This window comes from Eretmochelys imbricata, chromosome 19, assembly GCF_965152235.1.
Source record: "Eretmochelys imbricata isolate rEreImb1 chromosome 19, rEreImb1.hap1, whole genome shotgun sequence".
NCBI classification, from domain to species: Eukaryota; Metazoa; Chordata; order Testudines; family Cheloniidae; genus Eretmochelys; species Eretmochelys imbricata.
The window spans coordinates 7,125,522-7,143,020 of NC_135590.1; the positions used below are offsets into that span (position 1 = coordinate 7,125,522).

A 17,499-nucleotide genomic window follows, 5' to 3' on the forward strand; every position below is an offset into this window, starting at 1 on the left:
AGGACACACGCTGTGTGGTGCTAGATATGCCCCGACTAGCTTTGGAAAGGTACAGCACCAGGCCTGAGGCGCGCGGAGGCTGGCAGCAGCTTGGCCGAGGTGCGGTAAAGGCCTCTGTCTTGCTGGGTGGCCTCCCCAGGCTCGAGGACCACTTCACTGAGAACGTGGAGGGGGGTGAGTCTGTGCTGAACAGGCCCTGGCTGAGAGTGGAGGGGAAATGGGGCCCAGGCTCCTAAAGACCTCCGAGCTCCTACAGCAGACAACGCAGGTGGCCAGGGCCCAGCTTCCTCCTGTGTCAGGCTGGCTGCTGTCCCCTCGCTCTTTAGGGTTGTTACAGGACAGTGGGCAGGCAAGGCCAGGGTGCCAGAGGGGACGTGCTGTGTGAGCCTGGCCTCCTGTGCTCGTGAGTGCAGGCTCCCTACCTCTGCTGCTCCGGCAGGGGAGACGCGTAAGTTCCCTGGGGCCAGTGGTAGTGTGTAAGCACAAGGTCCTCCCCACCCACGCAGCTGGGCAAGGGAGCAACCCCAAGGCAGTGCTTGGACCCTAGTGTGTTGTGGGGGGGCCCCGCCTGACTGGCTCTACTGTCCCTTTGGCTGTGCCGTGCTCTGAGAAGGTGGGGATGGGGCAGGCCCGCAAGGGCTCCTTGGGAAGTTCTTTTGGGGGCAGGGAGAAGCAGGGCTTAGGAGGATCCCACTGCCAGTCCCGAGGGAGCTGAACAAACCAGGCTCACACTGCTTCATGTTACATGCTGCTGAGGCTCAAGCTACAGCAGGGGCAGGCAAACTTTTTGGCCTGAGGGCCACGTTGTGTTTCCAAAATTGTAGGGAGGGCCGGTTAGGGGAGGCTGTCTCTCCGCAAACAGCCAGGCGTGTCCCAGCCCCCGCCCCATCTGACCCCCCCAGGACTCCTGCCCCATCCACCACTCCCTGTCCCCTGCTGCCCCATCCAATGCCCCTTCTCCTTTCTGACTGCTCCCGGGACCTCTGCCCCATCCAACCCCCCTGTTCCCCACCCTCTGACCACCCCCCGCCAACTCCCCTGCCCTCTATCCAACTCCCCCCTTCCCGTGCTGCCTGGAGCACCGGTGGCTGGCAGCGCTACACCCATGCCACCCAGAGCCCCGGGTCAGGCCACAGCTCTGCAGCCGCACTGCCCAGCCGCCCAGTGTGTTGCGCTGGCTGCTTGGCACGGCTCCAAGGGAGGGGGGACAGCAGGGGAGGGGCCGGGGGCTAGCCTCCCCAGCCGGGAGCTCAGGGGCCAGGCTGGAGGGTCCTGTGGGCCATAGTTTGCCTACCTCTGAGCTACAACTTTGCTGGCTGAGGAGCTGGAAAGGGATTTATAGCCAAGCAAGCAGTTAATCAGGCAGGCAGCCTGCAGTGCCCATCTCAGGGCCCTGCAAAGCTGCGGTTAGCCACAAGTGGCCCCTTTGGGGAGCGTTCAGCCCCCTTTCCTTTGGGCTGTTTGAAAGCACAAGCCCCAAGCTGCTGCCCTGTGAGTCTGGGGCACTCGGCAGAAAGTGCAGGGGAGGACTCGGTCACTGCAGGGCGCGATTACCCTTGAACTGCAACCAGCCAGGGCCTGTCTGGGACAGAAGGAAGGGCTTCTTTCCACATTGCCAGCCTTCTGGGTCCAAGGGAGGAGAATCTGGACACTGAGGCCTCTCCAAGCTCCATAATCTCTACCCTGAGAGATTCGACTGCCCTCATACTCTGTAATTTCAGAGTTGTGCCCTCACCCCAGCCACACCCTGTGTGTACACAGAGAGCCCTGGGGGAGGGAGAAGCTTTTCAGATACCCTGTAGCAGGGAGTGACACTGGATGCAGCATTAAATGAGACCAAAAGCCTGAGTTTTACATTCATCCCTGGTCTCTAGAGCCAGGCACCTTGATTTCTGTTTCTTTAAACATGGGGTCATGCTTTGATTTCCTTGATTGTAAAAACCATCTGCCTTGAGAAGCTGCAGAGTAACAGTTACAAGCTCTGTCTCTCTTTGGTTAAAGATGATGATTGAAATTGGCTGTCTCCTTTGCTTCTTGGCTAACAGTCGGGGGTTTCCCTCCTCCAGGGTGGCTGGAGTGACAACAGGGAGACCCCTATTTGCATAACTCACCCCTCCTCCCCAAAAGCCTGGAACAGATGAGTCACCCAGACAGACACACAAGCTGTTTAGTTTTTCACCCTAACGAGGGAGAAGTTCCAGAACCTTGCTGGAGTCTACTAGGGCCTCAGCTATTGCTTTTACATGGAAGGTGCCCAGCTACCCCCCTGGAGGGTGGCAGTGTAAAACTTCACCTGAAGCAGGGATCAAGCAACTGGCAGGAGACAACTGCCTTGCATTGCCCCTCCCAGTTGTCCAAGGGGTTAACCCCCTCAGCGCTGAAACCTGTTCACAGATGGACAATTGCCCGATCCATGCTCCTCCTGGAGGTGTTTCAGCCATTCACGTGGCTACCCCCTCTGCTCTGCACGGGATAAGAGACCGTAAGGTCCAACTGCAGTCATGCCGTTGCTTTCACAGGTCCCCTGTCGCCGTGCGAAAGAAGGAGCAGGAGTAGCCTCTGCTGCTGACAAAGGCTGTAGTGTCTCCCCAGGCAAACAAATCCACTCAGTAATAGTCTCTAGGCCTGAAAGGTGGAACCAGCTGAGGGGAGCCTGGGTGGAGTCAGCGAGTGCTGAAGGACAGGTGTCCACAGCACTCTGCGCTGCAGTTGGGCTATGGCTCAGCAGAAGGAAAGAAGTGGCTAGAACTCCCCTCCTGCCCCTAGAGGCAGGCCCCTGCCTGCACCAGACCTTTCCGGGGAGAGGACTCAGAGTTCCCAGGCTGGCAGGGGGCTCAGCGCAGTTAATCCTGCCCGCACGTTCTAAGATCCGGCTGTTGGCTCCAGCAAGACAGTCCCATCCCCCACCACACACGCCTCAGTCAGTTTCACACTTTATTGGGGTTTTTAACAATTGATGGATGATTTCAGATTCAACACTAAAGGGAGAGGACCCCCACCTGCAGCCCCATGGGCTGAGTGCCAAAACCCTGTTCTGCAAGCCCAGGGACAGGCTTGCCAGAGCAGCCCTGCTGCCTGTTAGAGCAGCCGTGAGCGTCTAGAGAGCCCTGCATGCCCTCCACAGGCCCAGCCCCATCGTCTTCGCAGTTCAAGCCCTGCACCAAGCGCATGTGGGGCTGAGGCAGCTGCAGGGTGACGGTCATTACACAGGATGCCACGCAGTCCCTCTTCCCCTGTTACAAACTACACAGGTTTGAACGACCATTCTTCCCTTTAAAATTACCAGAGCTTTCCAACAGCAGCAGCTGCCGGTCAGGCTGCCAGCCCATTCCAGTGCAACCTTCAAAGCCGCTGGAATCCACCCACAGAAAGTCAGATGACAGCCCCTGCTTTTACACAATCACAGCGTTACCCCTGTTTCAGACACGTCAGGAGAGCCGCACGTAGGAGGACTCACAGGGGAACCAGACAACTGGCGGCAGCCCTAGCTCCTGCTGGGGGCTCAGGAGCTACATGGTCCCCCTGAGTCATGCTTGGCCTTCTCCAGAGATCAGCTGGGTGGGAACAGGTCCATGGCAGCTCAAAGGGAAACAGGTTGCTTCTGGAGGCGAGTTCTCCATTGAACCTACCTAAGTTCAGTTACAAGGTGTGAACCATCTACTGCATTTCGCACATTCAGCCTCTGAGCCCCAGGTGCTTTGGGCCGAAGCTCCCTCACTTAGAGGCATGCCGCAGTGGGGGGAGCGTGGCCCTGCAGCGATTGTGGTGGAAGTTGGGGGAAGAGAACCCAAAATGGAGCAGTGGATGACAACAGGTGAGGAGAGGACAAGGGGGACGGGCTGGCACTTGTTAACTGATGTTTCCGCCCTTCAGTGTTTTACACGAGATGTTCCCCAGCTTAGTCATGAAATTCTTCTGCTTCCACTGGGCGACACAGTCCTCAGAGATCCGGAAGTCAGCCTGGGAAGAGGCAGGGGGGTGATGTGTCGGACTGGCTAGCCAATCGCACATGCAGCTGGGAATCCTTGTTTGGGGCCCTCACCACCTCTCAAATCCCTGGGGACAGGCACCCTGCTCCTGCCAGGCCCAAGGAGGGCATGCCAGCTAAAGGTCTAACAGGGAATGCCGCCATGTAACTCACATTAAGGGCAAAGGGGGCCCGTAACCCTCACTGTAGGCACCAATAGTGAAGCAAAATGGCAGCACAGGCAGCCCCTGCTGTAACTCCGCTCTGTCACTGTTTTCACCAGATGATCCCCAAGTGCTTTCCAAGCAATGAGCGTAGCCTCCTAACCTCCCTACAAGATACCCCGCTCCTCATTTTACATTGGGGAAACCGAGGCATGGAGCAGGAATGTGCCTTGCCCAAAGCCGTGCAGCAAGTAAGTGGCAGAGCAGAAAATAGAACCCAGGAGTCCTGACTCCCACTTGCCCTCTCTGACCACTGCCCTTATGTCCCCTTTGTAGTGGCGACAAAGTGGCGACAGCCTGCCAGCTGCTAGGTAACAAGACCCCCTGAGATGGAATGGGTCTAAACAGGTCTCTGCCAATAACTGCCTTCTTGGCCTACCCCAGCCTCACTGCCAGTCAATTGACAGCTGGCAGATGCCTGGCTAGCAAGGATTAGACAGCATAGTGCCAGCTGTATTCGTCTACTCCCCAGGCAGGGGGGATAGAGCACAGGACTGGAGACTCCTGTTCTAGGCTCTGCTCTGCCCTCTGTGGGACCTCACGTGAGTCACTTTCATGCAGTGTGCCTCAGTCTCCCCACCTGGAAAGAGGGACGACATCCCTGTCTCATGCAGGGGCCGTAAAGCGCTTTGAGAGCCTCCCATGAAGCTGTGACAGGACTGGCGTAGGCTGCCTGGGTGACTAGAGAGCTCAGCTGCCAGAGCAGATAGGGCTCTGACTGCAGAGATGGGCCCCGTCCCCAACAGCCCCATTGCGAGCAAGACGACTCTCTTCCCCCTCTTACCTGCAACTTCTCGAAGACTCTCTTCTTGGGTTTGAGCTCGTCATCAGGCTGCCCGCTGTCGTAGCCTTCCACGTAGACACGCTCTCCTGGGCAGGATCCCGCTGGCGGGTCCAGGGGCTCCACCTGATGGGGCTCCCCCACGCTGCGGAGAAACACACGGGGAAAGGGGGAGGGAGTGACCAGCTAGGACCTCAAAGAAGGGGCCTGTCCTAATCCTCCCCCCAGATAAGACAGCAAAGAACCAGGGGTCAACAGGCAGCCTGGATGTTGTGGGGGACTATGCTGTATTCTCCCCTCCTGCCCTATATGGAAAACAAACTGAAATTCAGCCTCATCACCCCTGCTATCCCTGCCCCCTGCATGCCCTCACCTGGAAGCACACAGCAGCATGCCCTGGGACTCCACTCCCCTCATCTTCTGGGGCTTCAGGTTGCACAGCAGCACCACCATCCTGTCCTGCAGCTGCTCCTTTGGCACCAACTGCACCAGGCCGCTGATCACTGTCCGTGGCTCAGGCTCGCCCACGTCGATCTTCTCCAGGTAAAGGCTGTCGGCATCAGGATGCTGCCAATGCAAATGCCAATGCAGGTACAGCTGAGAAGCCGGGAGCGGTCATCCCTCAGGAAGGGGGGCTGAGAGCACACACAAGCAGGAAGGCGCCCATGTGGTTTACATACGCCCTCCAAGTGAGTGCTTGAGTCACTCCATGAGGAAACAAGACCCCAGAGCAGCCTCCACTTCTGGATGATCCAAATCCTTGTCCCCGTTGCTCCTCACTGGCTGCCTCCCTCCTCATCTCAGGCTAGGAGGAGGCAACTGACAGTGCCAAGAGGGAGAATTTCCCATGGGGCAATTTCCTTGATAGCTGCTTGCCATCAAATGAGATGAACAGGAGACTGTAACCACTGTCTGGCTCATCTAGTCCAGGACCTTAACAGGGGCTGATGCTGGCTGCCTTTGGGGATATGTCCCCTCTCTACAATACTATTCCGCTAATGAAGAGTTTCAGGGAGCAGGGAATTTCTTCCTGACCCCAGCAGCTGATCACCCGAGGCACTGAAGCATCATGATCACTGGCCTTGGTAATTTGCTTTGGTTAGTCCCGTGCTGTGGGACTGCAGTGATGTTTTCATTCGTTAAAGCATCTGATCTTTTTGTTTAAACTAAGTTATTCGCCTCAAAGTCTTGCAGAAGTGAGTTCCATAGGTCAACCTTGCTGTGTTAACAGTACAGAGCTGTTTCAGGGAAAGCGTGCCATTTGGTGGCAGGTCTCACCTGCAACACCATCTCTGCTCAAATACTCCGCCAGTTTAGACACAGCAGGTGATCATTTCTAGATGCCCACCCGCCTTGCTCAGCTGCGCTCCAGAGAGTGACCACCACTAATGAATGGTAAGGTCCATTTCCCAGCACCTGGTGAGCTCATTAAGCCTTGATAATTAAACAGCTCTGTGGAGAAAAACTGTCATCTAATATGTTACCAAACCACTGCCCCCATATCAGTCTGGGAAGGACCCTATTCTGGTACCAAGCAGCAAAGAGATGGTATTTTGGGGTCAGGGCTCAGTTACTAATCTCATTGCTTCCCAAGCCCAGTGCCTCCTGTATGGGGAATTCCCAGGCACAGGGCTTTCAGAAACCCGAGGGAAGAACTGCTCCAAGGTGCAGCTCCTGCAGAGCAAACCTAGAGCTAAGCATATGGAGAGTGTTAACACTTTCTGCCTAGCTTGGAAGGATTTACTTTCCTTGAAAACCACTGTCTGCCCCCCTTTCTTTGTCATGCCTGTTCTCCCATCACAGGATCCTTGCTAAAGCATTGGTACCTTTTCCACACTGATCACTTTGCCAACACGGATGTCCAGCCGGGACGGGATCACGTCCTCAGGGTTTGAATTCTTGGTGGAGTTTTTCACTGAAGCCTCTGCATGTGCAAAAGAGTGAAACCAGCCTGCCCTGAGAAGAGTTGTACGCAGCCACAAGTGAAGGTGCATTTGTGGAAGGGGTGCAGGGACCAGGAGAACCTGAATTCTGTCCAGACAAGGGTCACTGTCTCTGGTTTGCCAGCAGCACCCAATTCATATATAAATCAAGCAGACTGCAGCCACCCACATCTCTAATACAGCCTGTGGGGACCACAGGTCCCATCATGCACTGTTCCAGCTTGACTGCAGCTCCAATAGAAATGGAACACTGCATGCTGGGATCTGTAGTTTCTGGGGTAGGCACATGGCCCATAGGCCATTCTTTCATCAGCCCTGCTGGGGACAATCCAAGTCAGATGCTGGCTAAGGAGAGGCAGGAAGAAGAGCTGCATCAGACAGCAAGGTCAAAGCCAGTATCACCCAGACTCTGAGCCACCCATGGTCATTGCTGGTGGAATTCAAGTTCCAGAATTTCTTCTGTTTGCTCTTAGCCCCACCTGTAGGACTCATCTCCCCAGCCCAGGCCTTCCCCTCCCATGGGAACTCATGGCATGCACTTACTGGCTTTGGATGGGTCAGGATACGCTGCCCTAGTCAATTTCTTCAGGTCTGGGGTGTTGAACTTCTCTCTGATGGGGTCAAGCAGCTTGTTCAGGGCCACTTCCACCGAGCTCTTCAGGTCCCCCGGGTGCACGACCTGCCACGTGAATAAAGAAAAGGAGGAGATTTATGGAGGAGACTTTCTCCAGGGCATGGGGAGAAGTGGGCTGGAAGGGCGGAGCAGTTTCGCATGGCTGTGCCCATTTAGACAAGTACGTCATTGAAAGCTGTAAGGTGGGGCAGCCACAGTGACTTATGCTGGGAGAGTTAATAGGATCATGTCCTAAGAAGGACAGGGCTGGGTCGCTAGCTGGATGGGAGACCCGCCCCCCAGAGGAATAGTTGGAAGCTGCAGGATGTGGGGCTGGTGACTCAGCCATGCTCTCCTGTGAGTCAGTGCTGCACCCAACGCTCCTTTGTGGTGCTAGGAGGCGCTGTGGCACTGGAAATGTAAAACCGAAGTCTTCACCATTGTAATTAGAGATCTCATGGTATTTTCCCCTCCCCTGCCAGCAAAGAGCAGGGACATTACCCCATCACGCTGGTCAAATTCCAGCTTTGATAATGGCATTTCATGTCCCTCAAACTTCCCTGAGGCTTAAATGGGAAACAGATTCTTCTCCACTTGTTATCCTAAACTGTTGGACAGTGTTGCTCTGCACTGTTCAACAGCTGTTTTCCCACCCAGAGATGGCTGCATTTCCCCGTGAGTGATCTGTGTACTGCTCAATCTGTAGGGTGCTTAGAGATGAAAGGCACTGCCAGAAATGGAAGATCATTAACGACTAGACCTACAGAGAGCGGGTACTGCACCAGCCACTGATTGTCTAGCTGCTCCTGGGCGTCTCTGCCTCACACCATCATGGTGCTTGCACCACCACACTCACCGGGCCAGAATCTGCCCTTACTGATGCCCCAGGCGAGCCTACAGACTTACATGTGGTGCAAGAGATCAACATTTGTCCCACTACTCAAAGCCTGTGGCAGAGGAAACAACACGGGCCTCTCTGCATGCTCCAGGGTTTTTTCCAAGCATACAGCAGTGTGGGCATGAGGGAGGTGGATAGTGTTACGAATTACACCTGGTAGGACACGCACACAAGTGCTACGAATTACACCTGGTAGGACACGCACACAAGTGCTACGAATTACACCTGGTAGGACACGCACACAAGTGCTACGAATTACACCTGATAGGACACGCACACAAGTGCTACGAATTACACCTGGTAGGACACGCACACAAGTGCTACGAATTACACCTGATAGGACACGCACACAAATGCTACGAATTACACCTGATAGGACACGCACACAAATGCTGCGAATTATACCTGATAGGACACGCACACCAGTGCTGCGAATTATACCTGATAGGTCACGCACAGTTCGAATCTAGGCTGAGGCACAGAAACAAAGTCCACAACTGCAGAGTTCCCAAAAGACACTAAGTTTATTACGCTCGAGCGTGGTGCCCCCCTGCTAGCCAGGAGGGGACCCTGAATGCAGATTATACAAAGGTTATATACCTTTTAGCAAAGCATGTTGCCCTCGTGCATCGGAAACCTTAGCCAATAAACAAACCCTTGTCTTATCTACCACCTATCCCTGCTTGGTGCATTCCTCGTGCTATACCAGTATGTTAATTACACAGCATGGTCCTAAAGCCATGCATCAGTAACTTTTATTATCAGGATGGGAGGCCTCACATCAAGGCCAAGAGACAGGGAGTTAGAGACTGACAAAAACCAGATACTGGGAAACAAGGCAGGCTGGAGACAAGGAGGAGGATTTTCACAGGGATTCAATATCTAAGGATTACTCCTCCTGATGTATGATGTGCTGGCATTTAAACAATGGTGGGCCCCAAACCAAAATGGAGTCACATGTGCTAACTTTTCCTTAACAATAGCGACCCCTCTGCCCCGAGTTACCTCAGTTGCAAAGTCCTTTTCCAGCTCTTCATAAGTCGTGTAGGTTTTGTTTCCTCCCCATTTTGTATCTCTCAATATCACAAACTCTGTGACACAAGGAGGGTTTAGAGGGTCAGATTAACCGATATGAAGGCAAATCCCTGAGGCACTGTCCCCACTGGCAACTCTAATAACCCCCACTGCCCCCCTCCCCTGCAACAACCGATGAGGGGTATTGCAGCAGGGACCAGAAAAGGTCATGTCATTGCTGTGAGCGGATGGTGTCTCCTTTCTGGCTCTGGGAGAGGGGGAGGCAGCGCCAGGTTTTGGAGCACACGAGTGGGTGCCTTGCATTAGGATGCAGAGAAACACATGCTCACTTTCATGCCTCTTGCCTACATTTAAGCAGACGTCACCCAGCAAGGGCTCCTGTTGAAAGACTGCACCCCAACCTCTCTGGGGCATGGAGACAGTCACCTGACTTGAGTGGGAAGAGGACGTGCTTGATGAAGGACAGAATGCCGTTGTTCTCCACGTTTCCTGGCTCACAAAATGCCTTCTTCAGTTTCTTCTTCACGTCCTCCTTCTGATCCAGAAGGTCGATCTTCGATTCCTAGGACGTGGGAGGAGAAGAGGAGACCTGTGAGCTGAAACCAGAAGCAGGCAGTGCAGCCACTTGGAATCCAGCACTAATTTAGTATCACTCTGGACACAGAGGAGTTTTACTTTAGCCCAGTTGTAGGGTTCAGTGCTCCACAGCCAAGCTACCTGCAATGAAACTCCGAGGTCAGCTGTCTCTGTTCTGGGGCTCTCAGCATCTTTCCCTACCTCCGCCCTAGGAGAGGCAGGGTGTGCTGGAGCTGGCACCACCTCTCTCAAGCCACCACCAACAGTAAGCAGAGAGGAGGGCTCCTTTCTCAGCCAGTGGAGTTCCAGGACTTAGCCTACCAGCCCCAAAGGGTTAAACACCTCGCCCTGCAGGATTGCTGCATAGACATGCGGTTCATCAACCTACCTCTTCCGAAGAGCTCATCTTGGTGCCTGTCAGCCCCGGAACCATTGGGTTCATCAAATGGAGGCGCTTGGCATAGCCCAAGGAGGGCAGGTACTAAGTGAGGAAAAGGAGTTAAAAGTATTTAAGCATCCTCCCATCTGAGGAGCAGCTTTCACCATCACTCCCCAGTGCATTCTTCCTCCCTAGCATTCGGGCTCAAGACTTCCCCCAGTGCAGAAAGCTGGGATCAAAACACGTTGCTGAATCCCAATTCCCTCTGCTTGGAGGAGGCTCCATTCTCCAGTCAGCCCAGACCCACTCCCAGCACACACCAGTGGACAACCTGCTGGGGGCAGCAAGCGACAGCCACCATCAGGTGCTGAGAGGGGAAGGAAAAGCTGTGTCACTGTCACCCCTGCATGAGGCAGGGTCCCAGCATCAAACATTGACCTGGCAGCGAATCCCTGTGAACAGCTACATCAGCAGCCACTGTGCACCGATGGGCAGCAGCAGGAACCTGAAGAGAGGTCTGGGTGACCTCACAGATACTGTGCATAAGACCACGCGGGCCATCCAGCTGCAGGCAGAGTTCAAACGCAGAGACCTGGAACCAGCCGCCTGGGGGAGCCTCTTACATTTCTGGAAGTTCAAAACACTCCCCAGTTCTAACCTTTTCTGCAAAGGTGAAAATCTTCCTCTGATCCACTCCTCCAAACTGAGCATCAACCTTCAAGTACTCCTCGTCCAGGGCCTGTGGGGAGAACACACCCACAAGCGTTACGCTGCAGCACGTGGACTCCCACACCCCAGCTGACATCACAATTTCAGCGTTCACACCCTAGAAATCTACCGAGCTGTCAGGGCTAGGAATCCCAGCTTCACATGAAAGCAGAATCCCACACCCATTCTGGCTACATAGGGATATTGTGCAACTGGTACAAACACCTGTAAAAACAACCAACCAAACCTCCACTATATCCGTGCACTGCCCCGACACCAGGTGATGTCCTCGAGATTTGGGCTGCACATCAGATACTCATGCTGATTAGTGAGAAAGTAAATCTGCCCTATTCAGCAGTAGGGGGAGGGGGACTGTGATTAGCCTGGCGCATGCATTGCAGCCTTCATGGGGAAGGGGATGCGTTCCATCCAGGTGGCTGCCACCCTCCCCAAAGGTACCTGCAGTCCTGGGTAGAGCAGACCACTCAGCAAGGGATGCTCTACTTGCTTCACCACCTCTGCTCCAGCTTTCTTGGCATCATGCTGGGTGACTAGAGAAGAGAGCCTGTAGACGTCCAACGTGTAGTCCCTGGAGGGAAAGAACAGGTCAATACTGCTGCTGAAGCCAGACAAATGGAAGCTTCAAACCTTCCTCTTCTATAGCCACCACACGCAAAGGAGGACACTGGCTGGAGCGCAGAGAAATCAGGCGTGTGGATATCTTACCCCCGACCTGCCTTCCTTTCCTGAATGACACTGGCTCAGAACAGACAGATTCCCCAACTGGCTCAATATCCCACTTGTCTCCCCCACCCCCAGGTTCCTTGGTGGAGCTTGTCAGCTCCACAAAGCTCACTCCTTCCATGCCACTTGTCCCCTCTCCCTCGTAGTAGCCGTCAAATCCCAGCCCCAGGCAATATATGGTCAGGAACACTCCCTGAGAGAGGAGCAGGCTCCCGCAAACTCACTTGCTGAGCTGGTAGTCGGTGCCCCGGATGAATTTCAGCTTGTCGAGAGGCACGCCGATGCTCTCCAGCACGGCCTTGATCATGGTCTCGTAGTATTGTGTGCGCAGCTCCAGCAGCTCCCACGGCGCCTTCATGTTGTCTAGGTACGCGTGGAGGTCAGCGAACAGGATCGTCACCTGGCACAGAATGGGGTGGGGAGTTGGGCACGTCACACTGGGTGTCACATAGATAAGAGGCGTTACAGGTTCCTTTCTGTCACTCAGCCTGGAGCTGAAGGTATCCCCTGCTCCTGACCTCTTTGGGTCTGAAGCCCCCCTTCTCCGCCTTCGGCCTCCCCAAGGTCTCAGCATCTAGGTTAGAGCAGGTACCTCACATCCAGCCTTCAGGAAGTCTGCAATCTTGGACATCGGTACGAAGTAGGCTACGTGAGGCTTTCCTGTTGTGGCTGTCCCCCAGTATACCTTCAGATCACGCTCTTTCAGGATGGTCATCAGCTTATCCTCCCCGAGAACCTCCTGCAAGGAAACCAGAGGCTGCATGTTACACAGCACAACAGACCCAGCAGAGACCACAACAGCCATGGGAGAAGGAATGCGATACACTGGGCTCGTAACTCCAGGAGAGGAAGGATAGCTGTCCGGTTAGAACTCTGGATCAAGGGATCTAGGTTTTATACCTGGCTCTCTCTATCCTTGGGTCAGTTGTTTAGTTTATCTGTGCCTCAGTTTCCCATCTTCAGAATAGGGACAATGATCTTTATTGACCTCACTGAGCTGTTAAGTTGATAAATCCATTAGTAACTGTGAGGCACTTGATGAGCATTATGGAAGAGCCAAGAGCTAAAGAAAAACCTCCGTAAGGCAACTCAGTATTCTCCCTATACTGTGGCTGGAGAAATGGAGGCACAAAGGTTAAGGGGCTTCCCAAGGTCACAGTATAGCAGAGGCAGGAACCAAGCCCAGAAGTGTGGTTACAATAGAAACCCCACAATCGTCTAGGGAAGGGTGCACAAGGGGCACCCCAATCCTCAGGACACCTCTTGGATCGGGAGCCTTCCGGGGCAGGGACTGGCTTTGTGTTCTGGGTCTGTACAGCCCCTGGTGCAGTGGGGTCCTGGGCGCTACCGCAACACAAGTAATAATAATTAGATAAGTAGAGCGAAGCAAGTATCCCTTTGTATTTCTCGTCTCAGTAACCGTGCAGAGAAGGCCCCCATCCCAGAGGTACCTGTAGGTTCCGGGTGATCAGGTGGCATTTCTCTCTCGGGGTCAGCTCATCCCCCATCGCGTCAGCCTTTGACCAGTCAAGCCTTTACAAACTGTGATTAAACAGAAGACATGTCACAAGAGGAAAGGGAGGGAGGGGAAACCCTCCTGATAGTCACAGAGGGAGGACTCCTGGTGTGGTTTCCAGCTCAACCAGGGCACAGACCCACTAACCCTGCACACAGGGAGGGACTGTATTAGGCTAAGAAGCCCACTCAGCCAAGGCACGCACCCTGCTGGCCTTGTGTAGGGGGAGGGGAAGCTGTGTAGGATTCACCCCCTTGCTGGTCTCTTGGCACAACTCAATAGAGGGCATGGGCAAGGCACACGCCCTGGGGCAGTTCAGACTCTGTTAAATATCTATAACCACCCTATGACTCTGGCAGGGCGGCATCTCTCACCCGACCACTCACAGACTGGGGGCAGGTAGGGCTGGGTAGTGGGACACAGAGCCTTTCACTCCCCAGCCACTGGTTTGAAACCATAGATTCCAAAATCATCCAGTCTGACCCCGTGTACAGTACAGGCCACAGAATTTCCCCAAAATCATACCTAGAGCAGAGCTTTTAGAAAAACACCCAATCTTGATTTAAAAATTTGTCAGTGATGGAGAATCCATCAAGACCCTGGGTGAATTGATCCAATGGTTAATTACTCTCACTTAACAATTTACACCCTATTTCCAGTCTGGATTTGTCTAGCTTCAACTTCTAGCCATTGGATCATGTTATACCTTTCTCTACTAGACTGAAGAGCCCATTATTAAACATTTGTTCCCCATGTAGATAATTACAGACTGTGATCAAGTCTTCCCTTAACCTTCTCTTTGTTAAGCTAAGTAGATGGAGCTCCCTGAGTCTATCACTATAAGGCAGGTTTTCTAATCCTTTAATCATTCTCGTGGCTCTTTTCTGAAACTTCTCCAATTTATCAACATCCTTCTTGAATTGCGGACACCTGACCTGGGCACAGGATTCCAGCAGAGGTCGCACCAGTGCCAAATACAGATGCAAAATAACCTCTCCACTCCTACTTGAGATTCCCCTGTTTATGCATCCCAGGATTGCATCAGCTCTTTTGGCCACAGCTTCACCCTGGGAGCTCATGTCCAGCTGATTATCCACCAAATCTCTTTCAGAGTCACTGCTTCCTGGGATAGAGTTTCCCATCCTAGAATGTGGCCTACATTCTTTGTTCTTAGATATATACGTTTACATTCAGCTGAATTAAAACGCACATTGTTTGCTTGTGTCCAGTTTACCAAGTGATCCAGATTGATCTGAATCAGTGACCTGCTCTCTTCATTATTTACCGCTCCCCCAATTTGTGTGTTGTCTCATTGATAAAAATGTCAAATAGCATAAGGCCAAGAACCAATCCCCGAGGAACCCTACTGGAAACACACCCCCTTGATGATGATTCCCCATTTATAATTACACTTTGAAACCTATCAGTTAGCCAGTTTTTATTCCATTTAATGTGTGCCATGCTAACTTTACATCATTCTAGTTTTTTAAATTCAAAATATCGTAGGGTGCCAAGTAAAACACCTTACAGAAGTCTAAGTATCCTATGTCAATACTATTACCTTTGTCAACCAAACATCTGATCTGGTTAAAAAAAAAAATATCAAGTTACTTTGACAGGCTCTATTTTCCATAAACCCATCGTTGATTTACATTAATTACGTGACTCACTTAATAAAGAATTAAAGGGGAGTAATGTGTCAGTCACAGTCACTCCATTATCTTGCCCAGGATCTAGGTCAGGCTGACAAACCTACAATTACCCAGGTCATCCTATTTACCCTTTTTAAAAACTGGCACAACATTAGATTTCTTCCAGTCTTCTGGAACTTCCCCAATGCCCCACGACTTATTAAAAATCAACATGAACAGTCCAGGGAGAGCCTCAGGAAGCTCTTGGATGCAAGATATCTGGACATGCAGATTTAAAAGTGTCTATCCTCCACAGAAACTAATGGAATGCAAAGAGTGTTAACATAACCAGATGATGAGAGTATAAGCATCTGTTTTTCTCTCCAAATACAGAACAGGAATATTTATTGAACATTTTTGCCTTTTCTGCATTCTTATGGATAATTCTACCATTTCCATCCAGTAATGGACCAATACCATTGTCAGGATACTTTTTGTTCCTAATATATTTTAAAAACTCCTCCTTATTGTCCTTAACTCAGCTAGTCATAGATTTCTCCTTGTGTCCCTTTACTTTCCTAATCAATTTTCTACAGTTCCTAACTTCTCCTCTAAACCAGGTTTTTGTTTTTTAACCCACCATGGCCTTTTTCCTAGATTATGGATTTTTGGACATCTAGTAAGGTGTTCTTAAATGATTCCCAATTATTGTTCACTTTTTTCTGATTAAATTCTTCCTTACAGTTGATTTGGCTCATAATTGTTTTCAGCTTTGTGATATTGGTCCTATTAAAGTACCAAGTGTATATATATTACTGGTCTGGATTTTATTTTACTTGCACATTATAAATGTGATCAAGTCAAGATTGCCTCTACTTAAGCTACCATTACTTTTTAGTTCTGTGATCAGAACTAAATCTGTTCACAACTTTATCTGGTGTAGTCAGATGACTGGCTGCGTGTGTATTCTCTCTGTGTGCTGCCCCAACTCTGCGCAGACAGCCGGCACAGCAGGCCTCGAACCAACCCCCCAATGACCACAAGACCCGTTAATGTTTACGAAGGCGCCAGGCCAGGTTTACTGTTGACAAAGCACAGTAACAGCACCTGGCAGACTCTACGAGGATACTAAGATATGAGTGCCCGTGACAATGGACACAGCTCAGTTAGTGGCGGGACTATCCATTCCCCCCTTGGCTGGCCAAAGATACTCCCTCTGAGATACATCTTTATACCCTGGGTTACGTATAAACAGGTTACGTACTGTCATCCTGACCTTATCTTTTAGGAGGGGTCGGTGTGTTCCTGTTATCCTGTTAATGTTTTTGTACCATCCTTGATATCGGGACGTGTTTGTGTGAGTACTCTGTGACTAGCACTTGTTCAGAATGTGTATTTCTGCGATACCAGCCCTGTTCTTGCCAGATTCTGCGAGCAGGTCCTGTCTTATACCAGGCCTTTGATACAAGGGCGCATGTCTCAGGTCTCTCTTCCTACTACACCTGGTAAAGCAAGATCTGACAAAGAATTCCTCTGCGTTGGCTGCAACACTTTTTGAGTTATGAAACTGTCACATACGGGGTTTAGAAATTCCAACCATGCTTTAATACTGGTAGCGGCAGACCTCCCCATGTGTCACTCAGACGGAAAGTCCCCCATGATCACGCAGCTTTCCCCGCCCTCCCCCCACATTACAGATATGGGCTCCCTCGGGCTGTTCGGTGGTCTCATATCCCAGCGTGTGCCTTTACCTGTAAGGACACTGATCCCGAAGCGTGCCAGGCCCTTCCCCTCCGGCGTTATCAGGGAGGCGGAACCCGCGGGGGCCGTTTTGGACCCAGAGCCCCGCTCCCTTTCCAGCCTCCCGAAACAGGCCAGCTCCACGGATCCTCCGCCGGCCAGCAGCGTGGATCGTCCCGCCAGATGCTCAGCACCCCCCACCCGGGCTGCATTCACGCGCCTGGGAGAGTGATGCCGAGGCCTTGTGTTTGTCACCCGGGCTGCCAGGGTGGGGGGTGTGTGTGTGTGGGGGGGGGGGATTATTTCTTCCCTTCACGCCCTGGGGCTCCTGGATCACTTTTGTTCTCACCATGTCAACGCTGTGCGGGGTGCTCCTACCCCCCCCCCCCGCTACTGCCTTAGCGCCTCCCGCCAGCCTGTCCCCCGCTATTCCCCCCACAGAAGCGGGGCAGAGCCGGCCCCACAGGCCGCTACGCGCGGGAAGGGGGAGACCCCCCCCCCCAGCCAGGCAGGGGCCTCGGACCCGGAGGTGAGAGGGGGGTTGTGGGTCCTGGGTGTAACCCCTCCCCCCCCTTCTTACCGTGACCCGACCCGCTGCTCCCCGGCGAGGCGCCCCCGCGGCCCGTCTCCAGCCGCCGGCTCCGGGTTACATCAGCTTCGCGCGACGCCCGGCTGCGACTCAACCGCCCCAGACAGCGCTTCCGCCGCACGGACAGGGCGGAGGAGTCAAGCCCAGAGCACATC

The 17,499-nt window shown here is 52.9% G+C and overlaps 1 protein-coding gene across 1 annotated transcript; it reads right to left on the reverse strand.

Annotated features, from left to right (window-relative positions):
- Positions 1-2,921: 2,921 nt before the first annotated feature.
- On the reverse strand, positions 2,922-17,463 carry YARS1 (tyrosyl-tRNA synthetase 1). Its single transcript, XM_077837921.1, has 14 exons — positions 17,336-17,463; positions 13,320-13,410; positions 12,461-12,607; positions 12,093-12,268; positions 11,584-11,713; positions 11,075-11,155; positions 10,426-10,518; positions 9,888-10,023; positions 9,432-9,517; positions 7,459-7,594; positions 6,799-6,896; positions 5,346-5,539; positions 4,976-5,117; positions 2,922-3,960 (listed from the first exon to the last, which is right to left on the reverse strand). Exons 2-14 carry the CDS (start codon positions 13,374-13,376, stop codon positions 3,850-3,852), a joined length of 1,587 nt encoding a protein of 528 aa, XP_077694047.1. The 5' UTR covers positions 13,377-13,410; positions 17,336-17,463; the 3' UTR covers positions 2,922-3,849.
- Positions 17,464-17,499: the final 36 nt, after the last annotated feature.